Below are 19,500 nucleotides of genomic sequence, written 5' to 3' on the forward strand. Positions count from 1 at the left end.
TTTTCTTGTTTCCTCTGAATTAAAAGTTGCTGTTAATGTGTTTAGAATCTGGAAGATTGCTTAGTTTTGTTGAGGCTTAAATTGTATCACACAATTCTGAAAACAAATATGACAGCAGTTAAAATTCATGAGATTAGTAACATGAATACACATTAAAACAACTAATTCTTATCTGCTTACCTGATTTAATTCTTGTCCAAAGATCTTAACATTTTTGGTGGCCATATGGTTGTTGTAGTTTTATTATAGGTTTACGAAGCGAATGCATACCAGCTTGCATCTCTCAACGAATTTTAGTAAGAAAACAGCTAATTTCTAAGGCTCTGGACAAAGAGTACTGCACACATAGAAATAGACCTTACTCCATAAAACAACTTGTGTACAATTCTCCAGTTGTCTTCTATTTTTATCATTATACCATCTGGGAGAGGAGGGAGGGTTCTAACAGCTCTTCTTTTTGAAAAGCATTCATAACAGATTAGTCTTGGCAAAACAAGCAAGAACTTTATATATACCAAGTAGTATAGGATTACAAGGCTATCAGTTTAAAAATACACTGCCCATTTTTCCATGGCCTCATTCAAGCTATCTCCAGAACAGTGGTGTTTATAACCTTGGTTAGGAATCTTGGATTAGTTGATAATGAAAATCTGAGTTTATGACTAATTTTGTTCAGGATGTTCACCTAGATCTAATTGTGGAGTCACTTCTATGTCTCCATACAATTAATACTGAAAGTAATTTTCCATTTTAAGTAAGATTTTGAGCTTCTCTCACTTAAAAAAGGTAATAACATTTTTAGAAAAACCTCCTTCGGTCTGAAATATCCCCTGGTTAGTCAATGGCCAAATGGGATTTGTTTGGAAAGCCTGAAATAAATCTGAGAAGCTGTTTTTGAGTTGTAGGACTTAAAAGAAATTGAGGCTTTTCACTTTCTCCACACTCTGTCCCCTACCCCAAATCTCTTAACACACAAAAAGTATGGTCTGTAAAGTTCAAATAGTTTGTTTAGCTAGGCCTCAATGAGAACATTAATAATGCTTTAATATAATTAATTAATTATCCAAAGTGGAGTTCCTTAATGTTGGGGACACTCAATTCTCCCCTGGGGATTATATATTTCTCATTAACATTGCAGCTGTTAAAAGATTCACTTTGTCTAAATCTTTCATTTAGTTTTTTAAACAGCTAGGTGTAGCCTTCCTCGTGAAGATAGCCTTCAAAAGGTAAACTGACCACCAGTGTTGTCTCTGAGTGACCTATCCAGTAACAAGAACCTTCCTCAAGATCTTGGTCTATGCTCATCCTAAAACTCCAGCAAAAGATTGAGGGAGATCTGCTGTAGAATTTTCATCCACTCTTCCCCCCCCTTAAAATTCATACATTCCCCTCAGATACCTGCTGCTCTTAGCTTCAGTGTCTGTCAGTAACCCTCCCCCAATATATGGACCAATGCAGCAAACCCTGCCCCTTCTCCTTTCACCAAAAAGATGTAGCTTCATTTAGAGGGAAGAGAAGGATAAGTCTCCTGCAAGTACTCTTTGAACACTTGGGAGATTCTGAAAGACATACCTCTGTGCTGCCTAGAGTAGTGGGTTGGTGGGGAAGCAATTTCTCACCTTCTCTGCCCAGGCCACCCTCAGTGCTTTGGGTTCAAACCATAGAGGTACTGCGTATTCGTTTCAAAAGTATGAATTGTAATTGCAAGTATCATTTAAAATAGATGCTAAAATACTAGTCTCTTACCCAGATGCATTATTCCCACAAGTTGTAAAGGCCATAGCAACATTTACTGCCAGGAGAAAAGTCTTGATTTTATGCACCACTTCAGCAAAACCAAAATCCTTTTCATGATTCTCAGTGGTGCAGAAAAGGTCTTTGACCAAGTATAATATTTTAGTCTATTGTGTTTGAGGCCTTAACTAAATGTGGCCTAGAAGGACAATGTCAAAATCAGGAAATTGCACAGTCCCCAGATATTTATGTTTCTTAGTGGGAAAACTACTACCACTTTTTGTTCTCTCAGGACACAAAATAGGGATATGTCTGACTCTGTTGTTCAGATAATTATAATAGAGAGTCGTATTATTAAAGCAGAAAAAGGAATTGGTGGAGGAAACTGATAGTCATGCCTGGAGTATGATTTACTGGGATATTTACTTATCCTGTGTATTCCATTCCCAAACTAGTAGATTTGAATCAATTTTTGATAAAATTGGATAACTCCCAGTTACAAGCAAAACCTAAATAAGCCAGAGGCACTTGTGCAGAGGATTGTACCCTAATGATTTTTTTTACCCTTTTATATAGGCCCAAACAAGATCAATATCTGGGAATATAAATTTCCAATAAATCAAAACTAGTCAAATTTAACATTCTTCCTACTAGAACAGTCAAACAACCTAGATGGATGAACACATCACTAATATTGTCAGGTTGGCACTACTTAAAATGAATTTTATCGCTCATCTCCTGGATCAGCTCTCTAGATTTCCCTGTAGTTTTAAGAACTTCATAACAAACATACACACACTCTCTCTCTTTCTCTAAATCTTGAATTATCTGCTGCCAGTTTTTTAATTAGATTTTGTAATGTAACAAAGCAACTGTCACTAGAATCATTGTTTCTATTTGTTGCTTTTCAGGCAGATTGGAGTCTATTTTTAAGCCTACACTTGGTCTCATTGGCTTCCATGGAACCAGGATTTTGCCCTTTTAAATTTAGTATGAATTTTGTGATCAGATCTAATTTTAGTTTCTCTCTCTACCATATTCTACCAGGGTAATGTACGTTATTTATATACAATAGTAATGATGGAAAAAAACAGGAATAATATATATAAATATCTGGGACATTATGTAAAAACAAACAAAAGAACAGGAGAATCATGCTTCATAAATTAAACATTAAATAAACTTACAACTCTCTCATTAAATAATTCTCTCACTACATAACCATGTATGAGATGCAGATCTTAAGTACTGAATGGTCCTGCAAGTTGTTACCCTTATTCTCAGAACTTGTCTCCATATCTTCTTTATACAAGTTGTCTCCTACTATGGCTTTATGGGGCTGAAGGTTTTCTGAATCTGCACTGTCAATTAGAGCTCATTCATCAACATGTAGGCTGACACACAATCTATCTCAGCAATGTCAGAATTGCCTTTCAACACCATCACCTTCTTTTACACCCTATTCCAAAGATAACTGTATCTTGATGGGCTACTGCAGTAACTTCTGCATATCCTCTATAGAATGTTCCAGGGCTGTGGATCTTCATTCACATCTTTATTATAAGTGTTTAATAGGAGTGCCTAACTGACTACTTCCATAAAACTTGCTTTAAACTTCTCATATATTTCTAATCCTTTTGAAGTCCTTGGCTTCTTACAATCTTCATTGTTTTCTAGGCTTTCTATTTAGACAAGGTGACAAAAACTGAACACAGGATTCAAGATGGTGATTATAGAATTGCCGATTAAGTGTTCTCTGTTTCTTGGTACATCTTATTTTTTCAACCAACCAACATGTCAGACTTTTTGATGGGCCTGTGTATATTGAGCTAACTCCTAGAGCTTTCCTGAGTGATTACAGTTAATTCAGAATTTCTGTGTTCACGTGACTTTTTTGTGGGCTTTACCTTGCACTCCTATGTTAGTTCATTTCTGTCTGTCTTCTGAATTCCTCCCAACTTGGATCCTCTTATCTACTCTGGCTATGAAGACCGTGATCACAAATGCAGCAAAAAACAATAAGCTTCTTAGTCGGGAGCATGGGGGGAAGGTACTGAAGTATAAGTCATACATACTTTTCTCTGTAATACCCAATAGGAAGCTAGTGATCACTTATAAAAAAGTAGTGCACTTAAAATGTACTAAAAGGACACACACAACTAAAGTAATTCCATGGTCAACATATTTTCGTCAAAATGTAATAGCTTGTTGTATTCTTATTTGTAATTAAATTTTCACTTACAATGATTAGTTCACTGCTTTTTCATAAGTAGAGACATTGGTTTCAACTATTTAAACATCTAACATAAAACTTCCTGACAGAAACTTCCAGTCTATTGAAGGACATAGATTGTACCCATGATGCAGGCCTGCTTCTGCCTGTGAAAATATCTACATTACAGGATTTGGATTTTATTAACTAATGTGAGTTGTCCTCTCTTTGGAAGTGGCACTTTTGTTCTGAAATATTGTGTATTGAATCTGCCTTTCTTCCTTGATTCTAATGTAGAAGCTATATTGGAACTAAAGGAGAAGCACAAGTTCTCAGCATCAATTAGTACCAGTGAGAGTGAGGTAAGCCACTTTGCAACATAGATGAGGCATGATGCTTTCTTTATGTTCAGAAATGCTTGCTGAAAATGTCATGCACTGAAACAATCACATTTTCTTCTTTTAGAACAGTCTTTTTGGCAGAAAAAATAAACATAATATTTTAAAGTATTTTCAGAAATACTTTAGAAAAAAGAAATTGGTTTAGTCCAAAGCAAAGCAATATCAGTGTCAAGATATTCAAATTATGCCCAGAGAAATTTCTAGGAATTAAAAAGAAGTTTAAATGTACCGTTCTCCGATATCATTCCCTCTCTTCTTGGTAACTAAGCCAGGCTAATAATGTCTGAAATACTACTTGCGTAGGACAATTATATAATTTTGATTTCCCTCCTTTCTAAACACGCACATCCATTTTATGTAATTGAAATGGAAGGATTCAGAGGTGAGTAAACTTTCAGATTCCTGGAGTGAAAGAACCATAGATCAAGGCTGAGGAACTCTTTTCTTTCAAATACTGTAGGAATTCTCTTGCTCAGGCATAAAATACCCGTTTATTCCAGATTTGTCTATCAGCAATCCACAGACTGCAAAATGAATTTTAATATGTTCTATAAAATGCTTCAGAAAAAGTTGAAAATTGCAATGTTTTCAGTTTCATACCATATGACTCTCTAGTTCACCCGATGTACTGACAATAGTTCTTGTGAATACTTTTCTATATCTGAATAATACATGCAACTCTGGTGTGACTCTCAAAGGACTCATGAGAGGATTCTTGATTAACCAACAGATTTGATAAGCATCTTTTATGAAGAGTTTACTGTGTTCTTGTCAGAACTTTAATGATTCCCCATCCTTTATTTTTTCCTAATTTAACTTTCAGATTATCTAACACTGTGAATATCCATTCATTTAAAAGGGACAAGAGAGGTCCAGATGCTCAGTTAGCCTGCACCACTGCATAAAGAGTGGTTCTTGTCTGAAATGTGACTGTATAAAAATGGCACCTTACTTACTACTCAACAGAATTTTAAGTGTTGTGGGTGATGGTATAAAACAAATGTATCCAGAATGCAGTCCAGTCTAGACAGTTTTCTTGGTTATGTAGTGCTCATGAAGGTAACAGCTTACGACACTGAAACGACATAAAAAATAAATCTGAATTGAGACTGGGGTGTGTGTGTGTGTGTTAACAGTAATGTTCCCCACGAAAACTAACTTCATGAGCCATAGTGATCACTTGTGAGCAAAACAAGACAGTTGTAACTTCCTACAAAAGAATCTGAGCATTCTATCTTGGCAGTATTCTCACCCGGAACCATCCTGTAGCACGAGCAACTGGAAATGGATTTTTGTCACCTGAGTGGCAGTGTAGAGTTCTACCAGTTCTCAACCCGTATTGAAATATTTTACCTGTAATGTGCTGTCACTATACAATCCTACACACATAGCAGAGTTGGCTTCAGTATGTATTTGTAATAAATATTTGAAATTTTTATTAACTTCTGAGAAGCGCCTTCAACCATGGGGAAAAAAAATTGTAGTTTGCTTCATACATTGCTGTTAATCTAAGGCAACAATTGCCGTACTATGATGTTATTGCAAGTCTCAATTTTAGATGTGCATTTTTTTCCCCCAAAGTTTCTCCAGATCTTTTGATTTCTGGTAGCAGTGCTCTATTCAAAATGGCTGACATTTCCTGTTTGCTTTCAGTTCCATTAAAAGTGACTGACCTCGGTTAAGGTGAATACAACTTCCCTATAGTCTTTGCAAGTGATCTGCCTCTAGTAACAGTGATGACCATCTCTTCATTGTTTCCAGTGAAACTGAAACTAGTCTGCCCTCTCAGCTATATGATTTGAAAACTGAGAGAGCCCAGGGAATGTGGGCTGAAGGAAGATTGAGAGAGCAAGTGAGAGGAAAGGGAGGAAAAATATGGGTAGGGGAGAACTGTGGGACATGAAGCAGAAGAATGAAAATAAATTACAAATGGAGATTGGGAGAGCGGCCCAAGAGAGGCAGAAAAATGATTGGAGAAGGAAAGAATGAGAGCTCTTCAATCCTAAAATAAGAAGAGTTTCAGAGTAGCAGCCGTGTTAGTCTTTATCCACAAAAAGAACAAGAGTACTTGTGGCACCTTAGAGACTAAACAAATGTATTTGAGCATAAGCTTTCATGGGCTACAACCCACTTCATTGGATGCATAGAACAGAACATATAGCAAGAAGATAGATAGATATACAGAGAACATGAAAAGGTGGGGTTGTCCTACCCACTCTAAGAGGCTAATTAATTAAGATGAGCTATAATCAGCAGGAGAAAAAAAACCAAACTTATGAAGTGATAATCAAGATAGTCCATTTCAGACACTTTGACAACAAGGTGTGAGGATACTTAACATGGGGAAATGGCTCAGCCAATGTGTGTAATGGCTCAGCCATTCCCAGTCTCTAGTCAAACCTGAGTTGGTGTCTAATTTGCATATTAATTCAAGTTCAGCAATTTCTCACTGGAGTCTGTTTTTGAAGCTTTTTTGTTGCAATATTGCCACCTTTAAGTCTGTTACCAAGTAACCCGAGAGGCTGAAGTGTTCTACAGGTTTTTTAATGTTATGATTCGTGATGTCAGATCTGTGTCCATTTATTCTTTTTCGTAGAGACTGTCCGGTTTGGCCAATGTATGGCAGAGGGGCATTGCTGGCATATATCACATTGGTAGATGTGCAGGTGAGCCCCTGATGGCGTGGCTGATGTGATTAGGTCCTATGATGGTGTCACTTGAATAGATATGTGGACAGAGTTGGCATCGGGCTTTGTTGCAAGGATAGGTTCCTGGGTTAGTGTTTTTGTTCTGTGGTGTGTGGTTGCTGGTGAGTATTTGCTTCAAGTTGGGGGGCTGTCTGTAAGCGAGGACAGGTCTGTCTCCCAACATCTGTGAGAGTGAGGGATCATCTTTCAGGATAGGTTGTAGATCTTTGATGTGCTGGAGAGATTTTAGTTGGGGGCTGAAGGTGATGGCTAGTGGCTTTCTGCTATTTTCTTTGTTGGCCTGTCCTGTAGTAGGTGACTTCCGGGTACTCTTCTGGCTCTGTCAATCTGTTTTTTCACTTCAACAGGTAGGTATTGTAGTTTTAAGAATGCTTGATAGAGATCTTGTAGGTGTTTGTCTCTGTCTGAGGGATTGGAGCAAATGTGGTTGTCTCTTAGAGCTTGGCTGTAAACAATGGATCATGTGGTGTGTCCTGGATGGAAGCTGGAGGCATGTAGAGTGAGAGTAACCCTCCTAACAGCTATTTGAGGCCCCATTGGATTTAAAGTCTTTAGACTAATCACAAAGCAAATTGGAAACAGTGCAGTTTGGGGGCAATATATCCCAGTGTCTTGTGTTTTTTGAAGGTTGGCAGTAGAGGATAATGCTTTCACTCTGTCTAAATACAAATCTAAGAGTCATCTTAATTGTCAGTTACATTGTCAGCATTTGCAGGATTTATCCCCCCAGAACAAAATGGTGAAAATGATAAAAGATCTGTTAAGGTTAGTTTTTCTGGTTTTGTTTGGGCTTTATTTCCACAGTGATTTATCAATGAGCCCCCAGAGTCTGTTAAATATATGAGGGTACAGTATGAGAGAAATTAGCGTCAAGGTCAGAAAGAAAGATCAGTGTTGCATGATTAGATTGATGTTCATCAGTCATCAAATAAGAATTTCTCTGGTAGCCCCATCAATTATTTGAGAATCTATGCTCCTTTTAAAAACATTTTTCTAGCTTTTATGTGGCAAAGATAATGTGCCAAGCATGAACTGATGCAGGCTGTGTTTGAACAGTGAATGAAAACATTAACTCATGGCCAGTTACATCCCATAGTCCCCATGGTGGTTACAGAAGGCCTCAGATGCAGGAGATAGGTGGTGCAGGTGATATCACTGTGCAGGTGATAGGTGGTGCATAGGGACTTTGCAAGAAAAAGGATTTGGCATGGTAGGAATGATGCTGGGCAGTGAACAGTGAATTCACAGGGTAAGAGCACCACTGTAAGCAGTGCCTCAGCTTCTGCTACTAACTTTAGAGTCATAACAAAATATATATGGAGCACTTCTGGTCACCTGGTTGGAATGACTGACTACCACAACTTGATCGGTACTTTAGCCACTAACCTAAATCATCACTGGCAGTGGAGACAACCTGCAAATGTCCTAAAGGGGTTATCAGTTGAAACTAGATTTGGATTTGAATATAAATGTTCCCCAATAGTGTGTGCAACCCATGCAGTTGGAGCATTGTACTGACTCATGAAAACTTGGAAATGAACTAACTTTTACTGTATTTTCCCTCTCCCCAAAGTCAAGTTCTTCTGAGCTGTCTCTTCCTCTCCCCCAAAACTGAATAAGTTGACAACTCTGCCAGTAAGACTGCTCAGTCCTTCCAATTTTTCAAAAGTTAATGTGCAAAACTTCTGTGCCGTCTCCTAACAGTACCATCTTGTGTTTCTGTTTCCTTGAATTTACATCAATTCCAGCAGTACTGAAATGTGTCATAGAATGCCCTGTATGGATTACTGTGGGCACACCTTGGGAGAACAAGTAATGTTTTGTGCACAGTCCTCACAGTTATGAGGTGGATTCAGAGGTCAGTCTTTATAAGTGAACTGAACATCTTAGGAACCACTAAAAGCCATGATAAAACCATCAGTCTTAAGGGCACACAACGACACTCTTAAATCCTACTTTTTCTACTTCTTGGTGCCTTACTGCAGCCACTAGGTGGTGCTGCAGCCGCAGCATTTCTTGTTTCTCTTCTTCCTTAGAACCCCTTACTTTCCAGTTGATACATAGGGTGATGGTGGAAATGGGGGAGTGACTAATTGAGGAGAGCAAAGGAGAAATCATTTAGGAAGCAGCATTGACAAGGATGAACAGAGATTGTATGCACTTTGGGGACCACTAGCAGTCCCAGGGCTTTTTATCTTTTTTTTTTTTTTTTTTTACTTCTCCATTATCCTACTCAATGTTATGCAGAACTCTATATATGTAGTACCTGCCCTTTAATGTTTAACAATTAAATGTCTATATTTTAGTTTATAATTTATTTCCTTCTCTGTTCTATATCTTATAGATGCCAGAATTTCAGAAGAAGACTGTCCATATCAAGGACCCAGGAAGAGTAGAAGAAATCATCTGTGGACTCATCAAAGGTGGAGCTGCCAAACTTCAGGTGAAAAGTGGGATAAAGATGTGTGCAAGATAGAACAAACAATCATGCTGTTTGTTCTAGGCCAGAAAGCGGAAATGTGTGTATGACTGGAGCCAAGTTTCAATAAGTCTTCAGAGTTGGGAGATCTGTTGAACTATCTCAGTAAACCTCCTAAATTCAAATGTATAACTTCACTATTTTCCACTAATGTCATTAAATAGTGAGTGACGTAATGTAGCCAAGTCAGGAGATGTCCAAACTCTGGATACTAAAAGGATAACTCAGAACAAGATGCAAAAGCATATTATTTTTAATGAGTTACTCTAATTATAATATGATATTATATAATTGTGATTATCATAATTGTTGTTCTAATTCTCTATAGTCACACTAAGGTATTTCAATAGTCTTTATAAGGAGACTTGTGATAACTCTATTGTCTTCACAGCTATCAGTAGTGATCATTCAGATTCTAGGCATTTAACTTTACTGTGCATCTGTTTTATAACTTTTTTTTCTTTTAATAGATCATTACAGATTTTGATATGACATTAAGTAGATTTTCTTACAATGGAAAAAGATGTCCAACATGTCACAGTGAGTACTTTTTATATGAAGTGTGTGTTTCTTTTTGTAACTACTGCATGTAGTTTTCTTTCTTGTTTTTCCCTACTATATGGAGACTTCACATGCGCTTGATTTATTTGAGTTGTACGGTCTAATAAATGAGTTTTTAGACTATCTTAGTTGCTTTCCACTTTAAAACAATTCTCAATCAGTGTTTCAGTGTATCGTAAGAGATCAAATCTCAATTACTCAGACTTGAAATTATAGTGTACAACTCCAGTGGGGTTATCTTTGCATTAATAATTTAGACTTGCTGAAGAAGACTTTATCGGTTACAGGGTTGTGTATGTGGTGTTACGCATTTTTAGAGTTGCCTAGGGTTATAATAATGACATTAGCAAGAGTCACATGGTTAAAACCCCCTGCAGCTCTTGGAAATTTACACTTTACCCTCCTCTTAAAGCAGAGGAAATGAGGTGATGTGTCTTAATGAAATCGAGCTGCTAAAGTTGTCAGGCTACAATAATATGTTGAGAAACTTTTCAATTTAAAAATTTAGAATAAGGGACATCAGTATTTTATTTTTTTTTCTTTCTAATTATTCTTTTTCAATCAAACTCTTGAAAGACAAGTATGCATTCTAATGGACTCTGGTATGAACAGTTGTGAGCAAACTTGTGGTATAGTAGCACATGCTCAAACATTGCTCTTCAGCATTATACAAGGCATAGAAAATAAAAAGTTTGAGAGAAATTCAGTCCTTTAGATAAAACTTCTTGTGACTTTTTTTAATAATCTTTTCAGATGTCATTGATAACTGTAAGCTCATCACAGAAGAATGTCGGAAAAAGGTAACCAGAAAATGCATTAGCCATTGATCACTGGAACAGAGTGATTCATTTCACATTATATTTTAGTTCTAGAGTGATGTGATTTATACTGCACTGTAAGAAACACGGAGTGAAATTCTGGCCCCACTGAATTCAATGGGAGTTTGTTCATTGACTTCAGTGGAGTCAGGAGTTTACCAGCCAAGCTCTCAAATTGTTAACCTTGCATAATGTAAGCATATGTATTTTCTATCAAAACTAGAAATAATCTAGTTTCACAAAATGTACAATGTACTTATGTTTAATCTTTGTTATGTATATAAACTAACTTCTTGCACTCAGCCGTACATAAGCATACAAAAATACAATATAAAGCATTTCAGATTCCATTACAAACTACTAATAATGTAAATATAAAAATCACAGATAAACTGAGTTGAATATTTAGATCAAAGCATGGAGGTTGGACATAGGTGATTATTCTAAATGCTTTTTTTTATAATGGAAAGATCTTAAGTTCTGGTTTTCTTTTCAGTTATTGCAGCTGAAAGAAACATATTATGCTATTGAAATTGACCCTGATCTTACCATTGAAGAAAAATATCCTTACATAGTTGAATGGTAAGAGGTTTTTGTTTTGTTTTTTTTACAGTTTTCACAATGAAGTAAGATTTAACTTTTTAAAAGTCTTTCTAACTATATGGGCTAAAGTTAACTTATTGCTAATTCAGTTAATTTAATTCACCTCTCTTTGGGGAGTGTTGCACAAAACCAATTTTTGCTGTTGCTGACGCTGCTCGGAGCATTCTGAACAATGTAAACGTGTTCCTCCTCAAAATTCAATGATACATTAGTGAACAAATTTACTAATTATAATTTGAAAAACTAAATATTATTTCCCCATGTTTTGGCTGGATACATATTTAATCATAACTTGGTCATAGGGTATTTTTAGAGTTTCTCACATTAGTAGATCATCTTAAAAAGCTTACAAAGACTTAAATGCAAACCTTACAATCCTTAAGGCAATGGAAGTTTGACTTTTTTTTTCTTTTTTTATTCCTAGGTACAATAAATCACATACTTTACTTGTTGAACAAGGTTTACAAAAGGATAAATTTGCAGAAATCGTGAGGGAATCTGATGTTATGCTCAAGTAAGATTCTTTGAGTGTCCGATCAGTTTAAAGTGTTTCCATGGACTCTACACTATTGCCATTATGCTTACTGCTCATATATCAGGAAACCATTTTTGTTGAAAACTGTAGATACATAAGTTTCAGAAGAAATTGGATGTGAATATTACATAACTTGTATGTCTATTTTGCATCTGAAAAATACATTAACATGATAGAAAGATGTATTAGAATGAACACTTGAGATATTTGAAACTACGAATATTCTACTGTTTCGGACAACTTTTGACATGATATCTTACATAGAAAGTTCATAGGAATAACAACTGCCTCATAGATATATGTACAGGAGAGGTTGTCAAAAGTGCCACAGGGATTTAGGCACTTGACTTTATGCCCTTGAAAATCTCCCTACATTTGTATGTGAAATACTAACAAAGGTAGCAGTAAGACAATTTAGGAATGTCTATATTTTTGAAATAATAGTGGAATATTATTCTCCCCCTAAGAATAGAAACAAGTTTTAATAACCAGCATCCTTGCCCCTAGTGTGCTTACTATTTTTTTCCAGTGTTTTTTCTATATTCTGTGCTTTTCTATCAGCATTTCCAAAGAGATTTTTGAGAGAGCTGGCTGTAAGTTTAGAATGTGTGGGGGTTTTTTTGTTGTTGTTGTTTTTCAATCAGCCTTAGGATGCAAGAATTTAATTTGTCTGGGTTTATTTATTCTTGCCTATGATACTGGATAATTTTCTTCACAGTTTTTTATTGTTGCATCAGATAAGAAAAAACATTTTTTAACCACAAAGAAGCGTTATATTAAGACCCGTCTTTTAAAGGGAAATGCACTGCAGCATCTGTGCACGTGTATAAACGAATTTCAGCTGCATGAATCTGCATTATCACAAAACACTTTCAGAATTTGGGCATAAACTATAACATACTATACTTGGCTGTACAAGCAGGAGCATACAGAATAGAAGCAGGGAAGTGATATACAGCATTATTTGAACCATTGGTAGAATATTGTGTCCACTTCTGATGTCACTTTTAAAAAGATGTTGACAAATTGGAAAGGGTTCAGAAAAAGCTACAGGAATGATTCAAAGGCTGGAAAACCTGTCTTAGGGCACGGCTACACTTGCAGTTGTAGAGAGCTGGCAATTAAACCACCCTCCGGAGACCACAGCAGGGAAAACACTGCTGAGTGTTTACATTCTCAGCTGGAAGCGCACTGGCGTGGCCACATTAGCAGCTCTTGCAACACCGGAGGAGATAAGCAGCCAGCTGTCAGAAACGGAGCTTTGAAAGGGCATATCTGCATTCCTACAGCGAGTTCAAAACAATGACAAGAGTGGCCACTTGACTTAAGGGGATTATGGGACGTTTCCAGAGGTCAATCAGAGTGCGGTAATGCAACACCTCGTTCACACTGGCTCTGTGGCGCTCCAGCGGGGGCACAGCAAACATTATTCCACTTGCCAAGGTGGAGTACCAGCAGCGCTGTAGCCGTGGAGTCAGAGCGCTCTATGTGCCTTGCCAGTGTGGATGGGAAGTGAGCTAGTGCGCCCGGGGCTCCTTTATTGCACTGTAACTTGCAAGTGTAGCCAAGCCCTTACAGGGAGAGCCTAAAGAAGCTCAACCTATTTAGCTTAACAAAGAGAAGGTTAAGAGGTGACTTAATCGTGCGTACCTAGAGAGAAGGTTTCTGATAGTTAGGGAGCCCTTTAATCATAACAAGATCCAAAGGTGGAAAGATGAAACTAGATCAATTCTGACTAAAAAAAAGATTTTGCACTGTATTCCATGTGAGGGCAATTAACAGCGCTGTCAATTAATTGCAGTTGAAGCATGCAATTAATTTAAAATAAATTAATGCATTTATTTCTAACAAGCATTGATCCCACACCAGGGCGCCATGCTCAGGGAGGTGCCTCTCCACCCACTGCCCGGCTCCACTGCTGCTCCTGCCTCTTCTCTTCTCCTCCCCCACCTCCCCATGGGCCCGCCTCTGGTCAAACTGCTCTAGACCGGGAGCCTGCCTCTTGTCTGCTGTGCAGAGCGGGAGAGGGGGCTGATGTCGAGGTGTCCCCCTCCCCCCACTCATGAACCTGGTCACTATTGAGCTGGGAACAAGGGGAGCCTGGCTGCTGCTGGCTCATGAGCAGGATGGGCTGGACCACCACCCAGGATGCCACGCTCAGGGGGGAGGGCACCTCTTCCCACCGTTGCTCTGCTGTCTTCAGCTGTTGCTGCTCCTACACTCCCCCACCCCTGGCTTGGAGCCACCCTTGGCCAAGCTGCTTGGGGTGGAGGGTGATATTGGGGTGTCCCCATCAGGGCCATCCCTAGCTATTCTGGTGCCCTATGCAGTCCCCCCCCACACCGGGGAAGAGGGGCTGTCCCCAGGCCTCCTGGATGGGGGGGGTCAGGGCTGGCTTGGGGGACAGTGGGGAACCACCCCCCAGCACTCACTGGCAGCACGGCTGGGGCCGGGTCTGCACTTCCTGCCGCCGGTGAATTCAGGCTCAACCATGCTGCAGAGCTCAGGGGAGTGGGGGCAGAGCATGAGCTTGAAGGGCTGGGGCTGGGGCAGGGGCAGAGCGGGGTGGGACCCTGAGGAAGAGCCGGAGCAGGGGCTGGAGCAGTATGCAACTGCGCAGGGCACCAGGAAATTTGGTGCTCCAATTTTCTGGTGCCCTACACAGCTGTGTACTTTGTCCATGGGTAAGGATGCCCCTGGTCCCCATCCCCTAGCCCGTGTACCTAGTCTCCGCTGAACTAGGGTTGGGGGACAGGGAGCTTGTCTGTGCTGCTACCTCTGGGTTAGGAGTAGGAGCTGCCAGCAGATGCTGCTGTCTGAGCAAGTGTTCAGGCTAGTGAGTGCAGTGCTTAAAGAGACAGCGTGCTGAACACACTCAATCCAGCATCCACCCACACACAGACACACACACATACTGTCTCTCACTCCACCAACACACTCTGTCCTTCCGCCAACACACGCACACACACACACACCCCTACTTGCCCTCCAACATCCAAAAATATTTAATTAAATGGTATTCTATTATTAACAGAGCAATTAAAACTGCAATTAATTGCGACTATATTTTTAATCTCTTGATTAATTTTTTTAATAATTGGAACAATTTACCTAGAGATGTGTTAGATTCTCCATCACTTGAAATCTTTAAGTCAAGATTGGCTATCTATCTAAAAGATATATTCTCGCTAAATCAGAAGTTACAGTTCAATGCAAGAATTACTTTGTGAATGTCTATTATGTGTGTTATGTAGGAGGTCAGACTAGATGATCATAATGGTCGATTCTGGCCTTAAAAAAAAAAACCTATGAAAACATAAATACAGTGAAATGCCTATGGAAAATTCACTTTTTTCCCCATTAAATCCTTTGAAAATTTACCTTTCATGTTTTAGGGATTTTTTTCTGTGTTTTATCTTGTATTTATATCCTGTTCTGCAGGGAAGGATATGAGAACTTCTTTGATAAGCTCAATGAACATAATATTCCTGTGTTCATATTTTCTGCTGGGATTGGAGACATTCTAGAGGAAGTCATCCATCAGGCTGGCGTCTACCATTCTAATGTCAAAGTAGTTTCCAATTTCATGGATTTTGATGAGAACGTAAGTCTGAAATACTACATTTCTGGAGCTGAAAGGGGTAGTTAGAGGGATAAAGTATGTATTACCCCTATAATACAGCATAACACCACACTCTAAATGAGCATGTTAATGCAGAAGATGCAGCCAGTTGCCCTGCCATTTGGAAAAGGTGCACTGTGTCTTAGGCACAAAGCAAATAGAAGATAACATCACCAAGGTGGTTGCTAGCTTACTTGTGGGCTGTTCCTGGGGCAGTACAACGGTGTCCTACCTTTTTGCTCATGACAGATCACCGATTTGCAGTCTAGCCCCTTAGCAATGCTTCTCTCTCTGATAGGTTTTATGCAAGACTCATTACTAAGAGGATTAAAAGAATAAATATTTGTCCAAAATAAAACATCTAGAGATAAAATATACAAATGTCACTCTGAAATTTAATCTGTTCTCATAACATTAGAAATAACTTTTAGCATTTGTTTTAATAGGGTGTGTTAAAGGGATTTAAAGGAGAATTGATTCATGTTTATAACAAACATGATGGTGCCTTGAAGAACACAGAGTACTTCAAACAGTTAAAAGACAACAGCAACATCATATTGCTTGGAGATTCACAGGGAGACTTAACTATGGCAGATGGAGTAACAAATGTTGAACACATTCTTAAGATTGGCTATCTAAATGATAAAGTAAGTAGTTTACATGTTGGTCCATTTGGGCTAGAATATTTCCTTCTAATCACACATACTGTGGATTAGCAAAATAAAGACATTCTATAAAGCTTTAAGTACCTATTAAAGTTACCCCTTTAGTATCTTCTACAGTTCAAATGTATTCCAAAGAGTTGACACTCGAAGGGTTTCCTCACCTCACACCAATGACTTGTTAAAGCACAAGCTTAACTGTCCCCCATCCTTTAGTATTATCTTTACTGGAACCTCTGGAGCAGCTGTTTTGCTGGGATATGAAATTCTGGGGCTGGGGAAAGGCTATAAAGTAATCAATCATTTTTATAGGGGGTGATTCATTCTTTCTATTTAAACCCAGTCCCTTTTTCCTTCAGTCCCACCTATGTGTCTTTCCAGAGTTGCAATAGTGTCTTGCTTTTAGTTTCTCCTACTTTGGATGAGACCAAGACTTTGACTGCAAAACTAAAAGGCACTTCTAAAGTGAAGATGCATTTCAAGTTGAAATATATACCACTCTCATGGGGTGTAAAATACTGCCTGTATTTTCTTCTCATCCACTAATGACACAATAGAAGTCCATTCCCAAATTCCACAGCCTCTTCCTTTCATGGAGCTGAGACAAGTTTCAACCTGGTTTGTTACTCATTGACATCATCATTATGCATGAAGACTTGAGTAGCCTGCCATAAATGTATAATGGGGGGGGGGAAGCCATATATACTTATTTTTAAATAAGTGGTTTGAATTTTAACGTGCGTTTAGTCTCACTTCCACAAACTATATGGAACTCAAACACTGAGTAGCTAGCAGTGGATATGCGTATTTCACCTTGATAATTGGAAGAAAGACTTGATATAATTTTATAATGGTGGCTGACTTTTCTACATTAAAACCTATTAACTGGGTGTTCTTTCTTTCTTCCTCCCCCTTCATGCTGATAAATAGGTAGAAGAGCTTCTGGAAAAATACATGGACTCTTATGATATTGTTTTGGTGAAAGATGAATCTTTGGATGTGGCCAATTCCATCCTACAGAAAATCCTGTAAATTGCATCCTCAAGTCACTCTACTTATCCTAATGGGACAACTGGACAGAAGAGCACATTTCTGCTATCTTAGAGATGTGTTTATTATTCATATTGTTTTCTGAACTCTTGTAATTCTTAATTTAAAATTTTTGATCATTTTGGTATCTAAAAGTAATATACAGCATCCATTGTTAACTGGAAGCTTTACTGTTCTTATGCCACCCCTCACTGTCTCTCACCTCTGCTCTGTTTTAACAGATGTGATTAACTTTAGTGCTTAGAGGACATTACAATTTGTTCTTTTAATCATGCATATGAGAGGGGTGTTTTAGAAGCTGGAGTTATTTTGTAATATTTAAGATGTAAAGATTCTGTGATTAGCTAATGTGCAGGGGTCTGTGTTGCGTTTTGTACAGTCCTGAGTTCTCACACAGACAGCTATTTTCAAGAATCATAGTTGCACTTGAGGGCAGTGGTTATTTTAATGTTTCACAGTACAAGTTTTCATAAATTCCCCCCCCCCCCCCCCGGTGAAAATGATACAACATAAAGATGTCGTGGTTCAGACAAAATGTTACTGTATATGGACTCTAGTATCACTTTACATCAAATCACTGATTTAAAAAAATTGCTAAAGTTTACTCTTAACTAAATAGCGCTGCCTTATCAGTAACAGTTGGAAGTTAAATGTTAGTCACCTGTAAAGTCTATACTTGATTGGCTTTGGGTGTTTTGTGCAGCAACTTTAGAGAATAACTACCAAAAAAAAATCTCCAATGGAAGGCTGTAAAATACAGTTTGCTCTTTTGGTTACCTTTTAAGGTTTACCCTTCAGCTGGGCAGTGGGAGAATTACACAGGTAGCTTGCTTTTCTGGTGTAATCAGTACTACACTTGAGTCAAAGAAAACTTCTCAGTTCTGTGAGGATAATTTTACAAACTAGCACATCATCCCACTTTCAGGGCTTAATTCTTTATGCTGCTCTATATAGTAAACCACATCCCATATTATAACAGTGATTCTAAATACCTCTAAAGTGCCAAATACTGTACATACATGCCTTGTTTTATCCTATTAATCATCTCTTGTGAATCTAAGTTTTAGTTTAATTAGTGGTGCCATTACAGTTCATTATGTAAATCCTCCTTTCACAGGATTAACCAGGGTGTTCACCTATTGTCAAACTGGCTGCTACGTAAGCCCAGTAAGTTATATACTGTTGCTGCATATATTCAACCCCAACAATAAGTGAGTTGGCAGTCACTGTTTTTCCCCACCCACAAAGTGAAGGTGGTTCTTGGAGTGGCCATACAGATTCCACTTTTAATGTGCATGTGCCCCAGGCACATAGGATTGGATTGTTTTGGCCAGCAGTGTCAGTGAGGCCACTCCTGAGGTGTCCTTGCATCTGTCTCCACCCAGGAGTAAAGCAGATCTAAAGCAGGCTCTGTTCTCTTACCACTGCTGCACCTCTAGGGACTGTTATTGTTAGTAATGTTAATTAGTTCAGGAGTGAGTTGTAGTCTTTAAATTCTTTTGTGTCAAATGACAATCAGATATTTTGCTTAGAGGCTAGACAAGGACAAGTACAAGGGATCCAGCGGTAGGATAGAAGCAAAACCCCCAGGGTTAAAAACCTGCTCCTTCTGTAACACTTCAGTGCCTGCTTGCAGCTGGGCACTGATATTCCTGAGCAATGTTCAATATGCTCTCTCTAATCAAACAAAAAGCTAGAGCGGCTTGCCTAAAACTTTCTCTTACAAGCCTTCAGACAGCAAAAGGAAGGATGTAGATAGGCCTCAGTTATCACGTCACTCTCTTTCCAGTGTGCTCCAGTGACTCAAAAATCTACCCGAAGCACCCATGCTGTCAACCAAGAGACCCTAGATGTTCACTTCCATTCTGGCATTGATGACCCCTGAGAGGTGTACAAAGGAGCATGGCTCCACAGTCAGGTTCAGATATTGGTTACCCTTGTCATGACTATGAAATCCAAACACAGGAGTCACCCTGGCTCTGACTCAATAGGCAAAGGGTAGCCAATGGCCAGACTTAGATCCTTTTGGTACCTGTTAAACATGTGCCTCTGGTACCCACTAAACTTGTGGACCACCCTTTCTTTTGCACTCACCTACTTAGTATCTTGCTCATT

The 19,500-nt window shown here is 38.5% G+C and overlaps 1 protein-coding gene across 8 annotated transcripts in view; it reads left to right on the top strand.

Moving 5' to 3' along the window:
* The window catches only part of NT5C3A (5'-nucleotidase, cytosolic IIIA), a 33,501-nt gene extending 15,269 nt beyond the window's left edge, over window positions 1-18,232 (top strand). For 7 of the 8 annotated variants that reach the window (XM_045005728.1, XM_045005734.1, XM_045005730.1 and 4 more), the window contains 8 exons: window positions 9,400-9,498; window positions 10,005-10,074; window positions 10,849-10,895; window positions 11,410-11,495; window positions 11,941-12,030; window positions 15,493-15,655; window positions 16,120-16,320; window positions 17,266-18,232. In XM_045005728.1, the coding sequence (XP_044861663.1) occupies window positions 9,400-9,498; window positions 10,005-10,074; window positions 10,849-10,895; window positions 11,410-11,495; window positions 11,941-12,030; window positions 15,493-15,655; window positions 16,120-16,320; window positions 17,266-17,367 (858 nt within the window). In that variant the 3' untranslated portion in view covers window positions 17,368-18,232. Of the gene's footprint in view, window positions 1-4,243; window positions 4,309-9,399; window positions 9,499-10,004; window positions 10,075-10,848; window positions 10,896-11,409; window positions 11,496-11,940; window positions 12,031-15,492; window positions 15,656-16,119; window positions 16,321-17,265 lie in introns of all 8 variants that reach the window. The other variant, XM_045005736.1, reaches the window with a different exon arrangement.
* Window positions 18,233-19,500: the final 1,268 nt, after the last annotated feature.

The sequence above is a fragment of the Mauremys mutica genome, chromosome 2 (assembly GCF_020497125.1).
Source record: "Mauremys mutica isolate MM-2020 ecotype Southern chromosome 2, ASM2049712v1, whole genome shotgun sequence".
Lineage (NCBI taxonomy): Eukaryota > Metazoa > Chordata > Testudines > Geoemydidae > Mauremys > Mauremys mutica.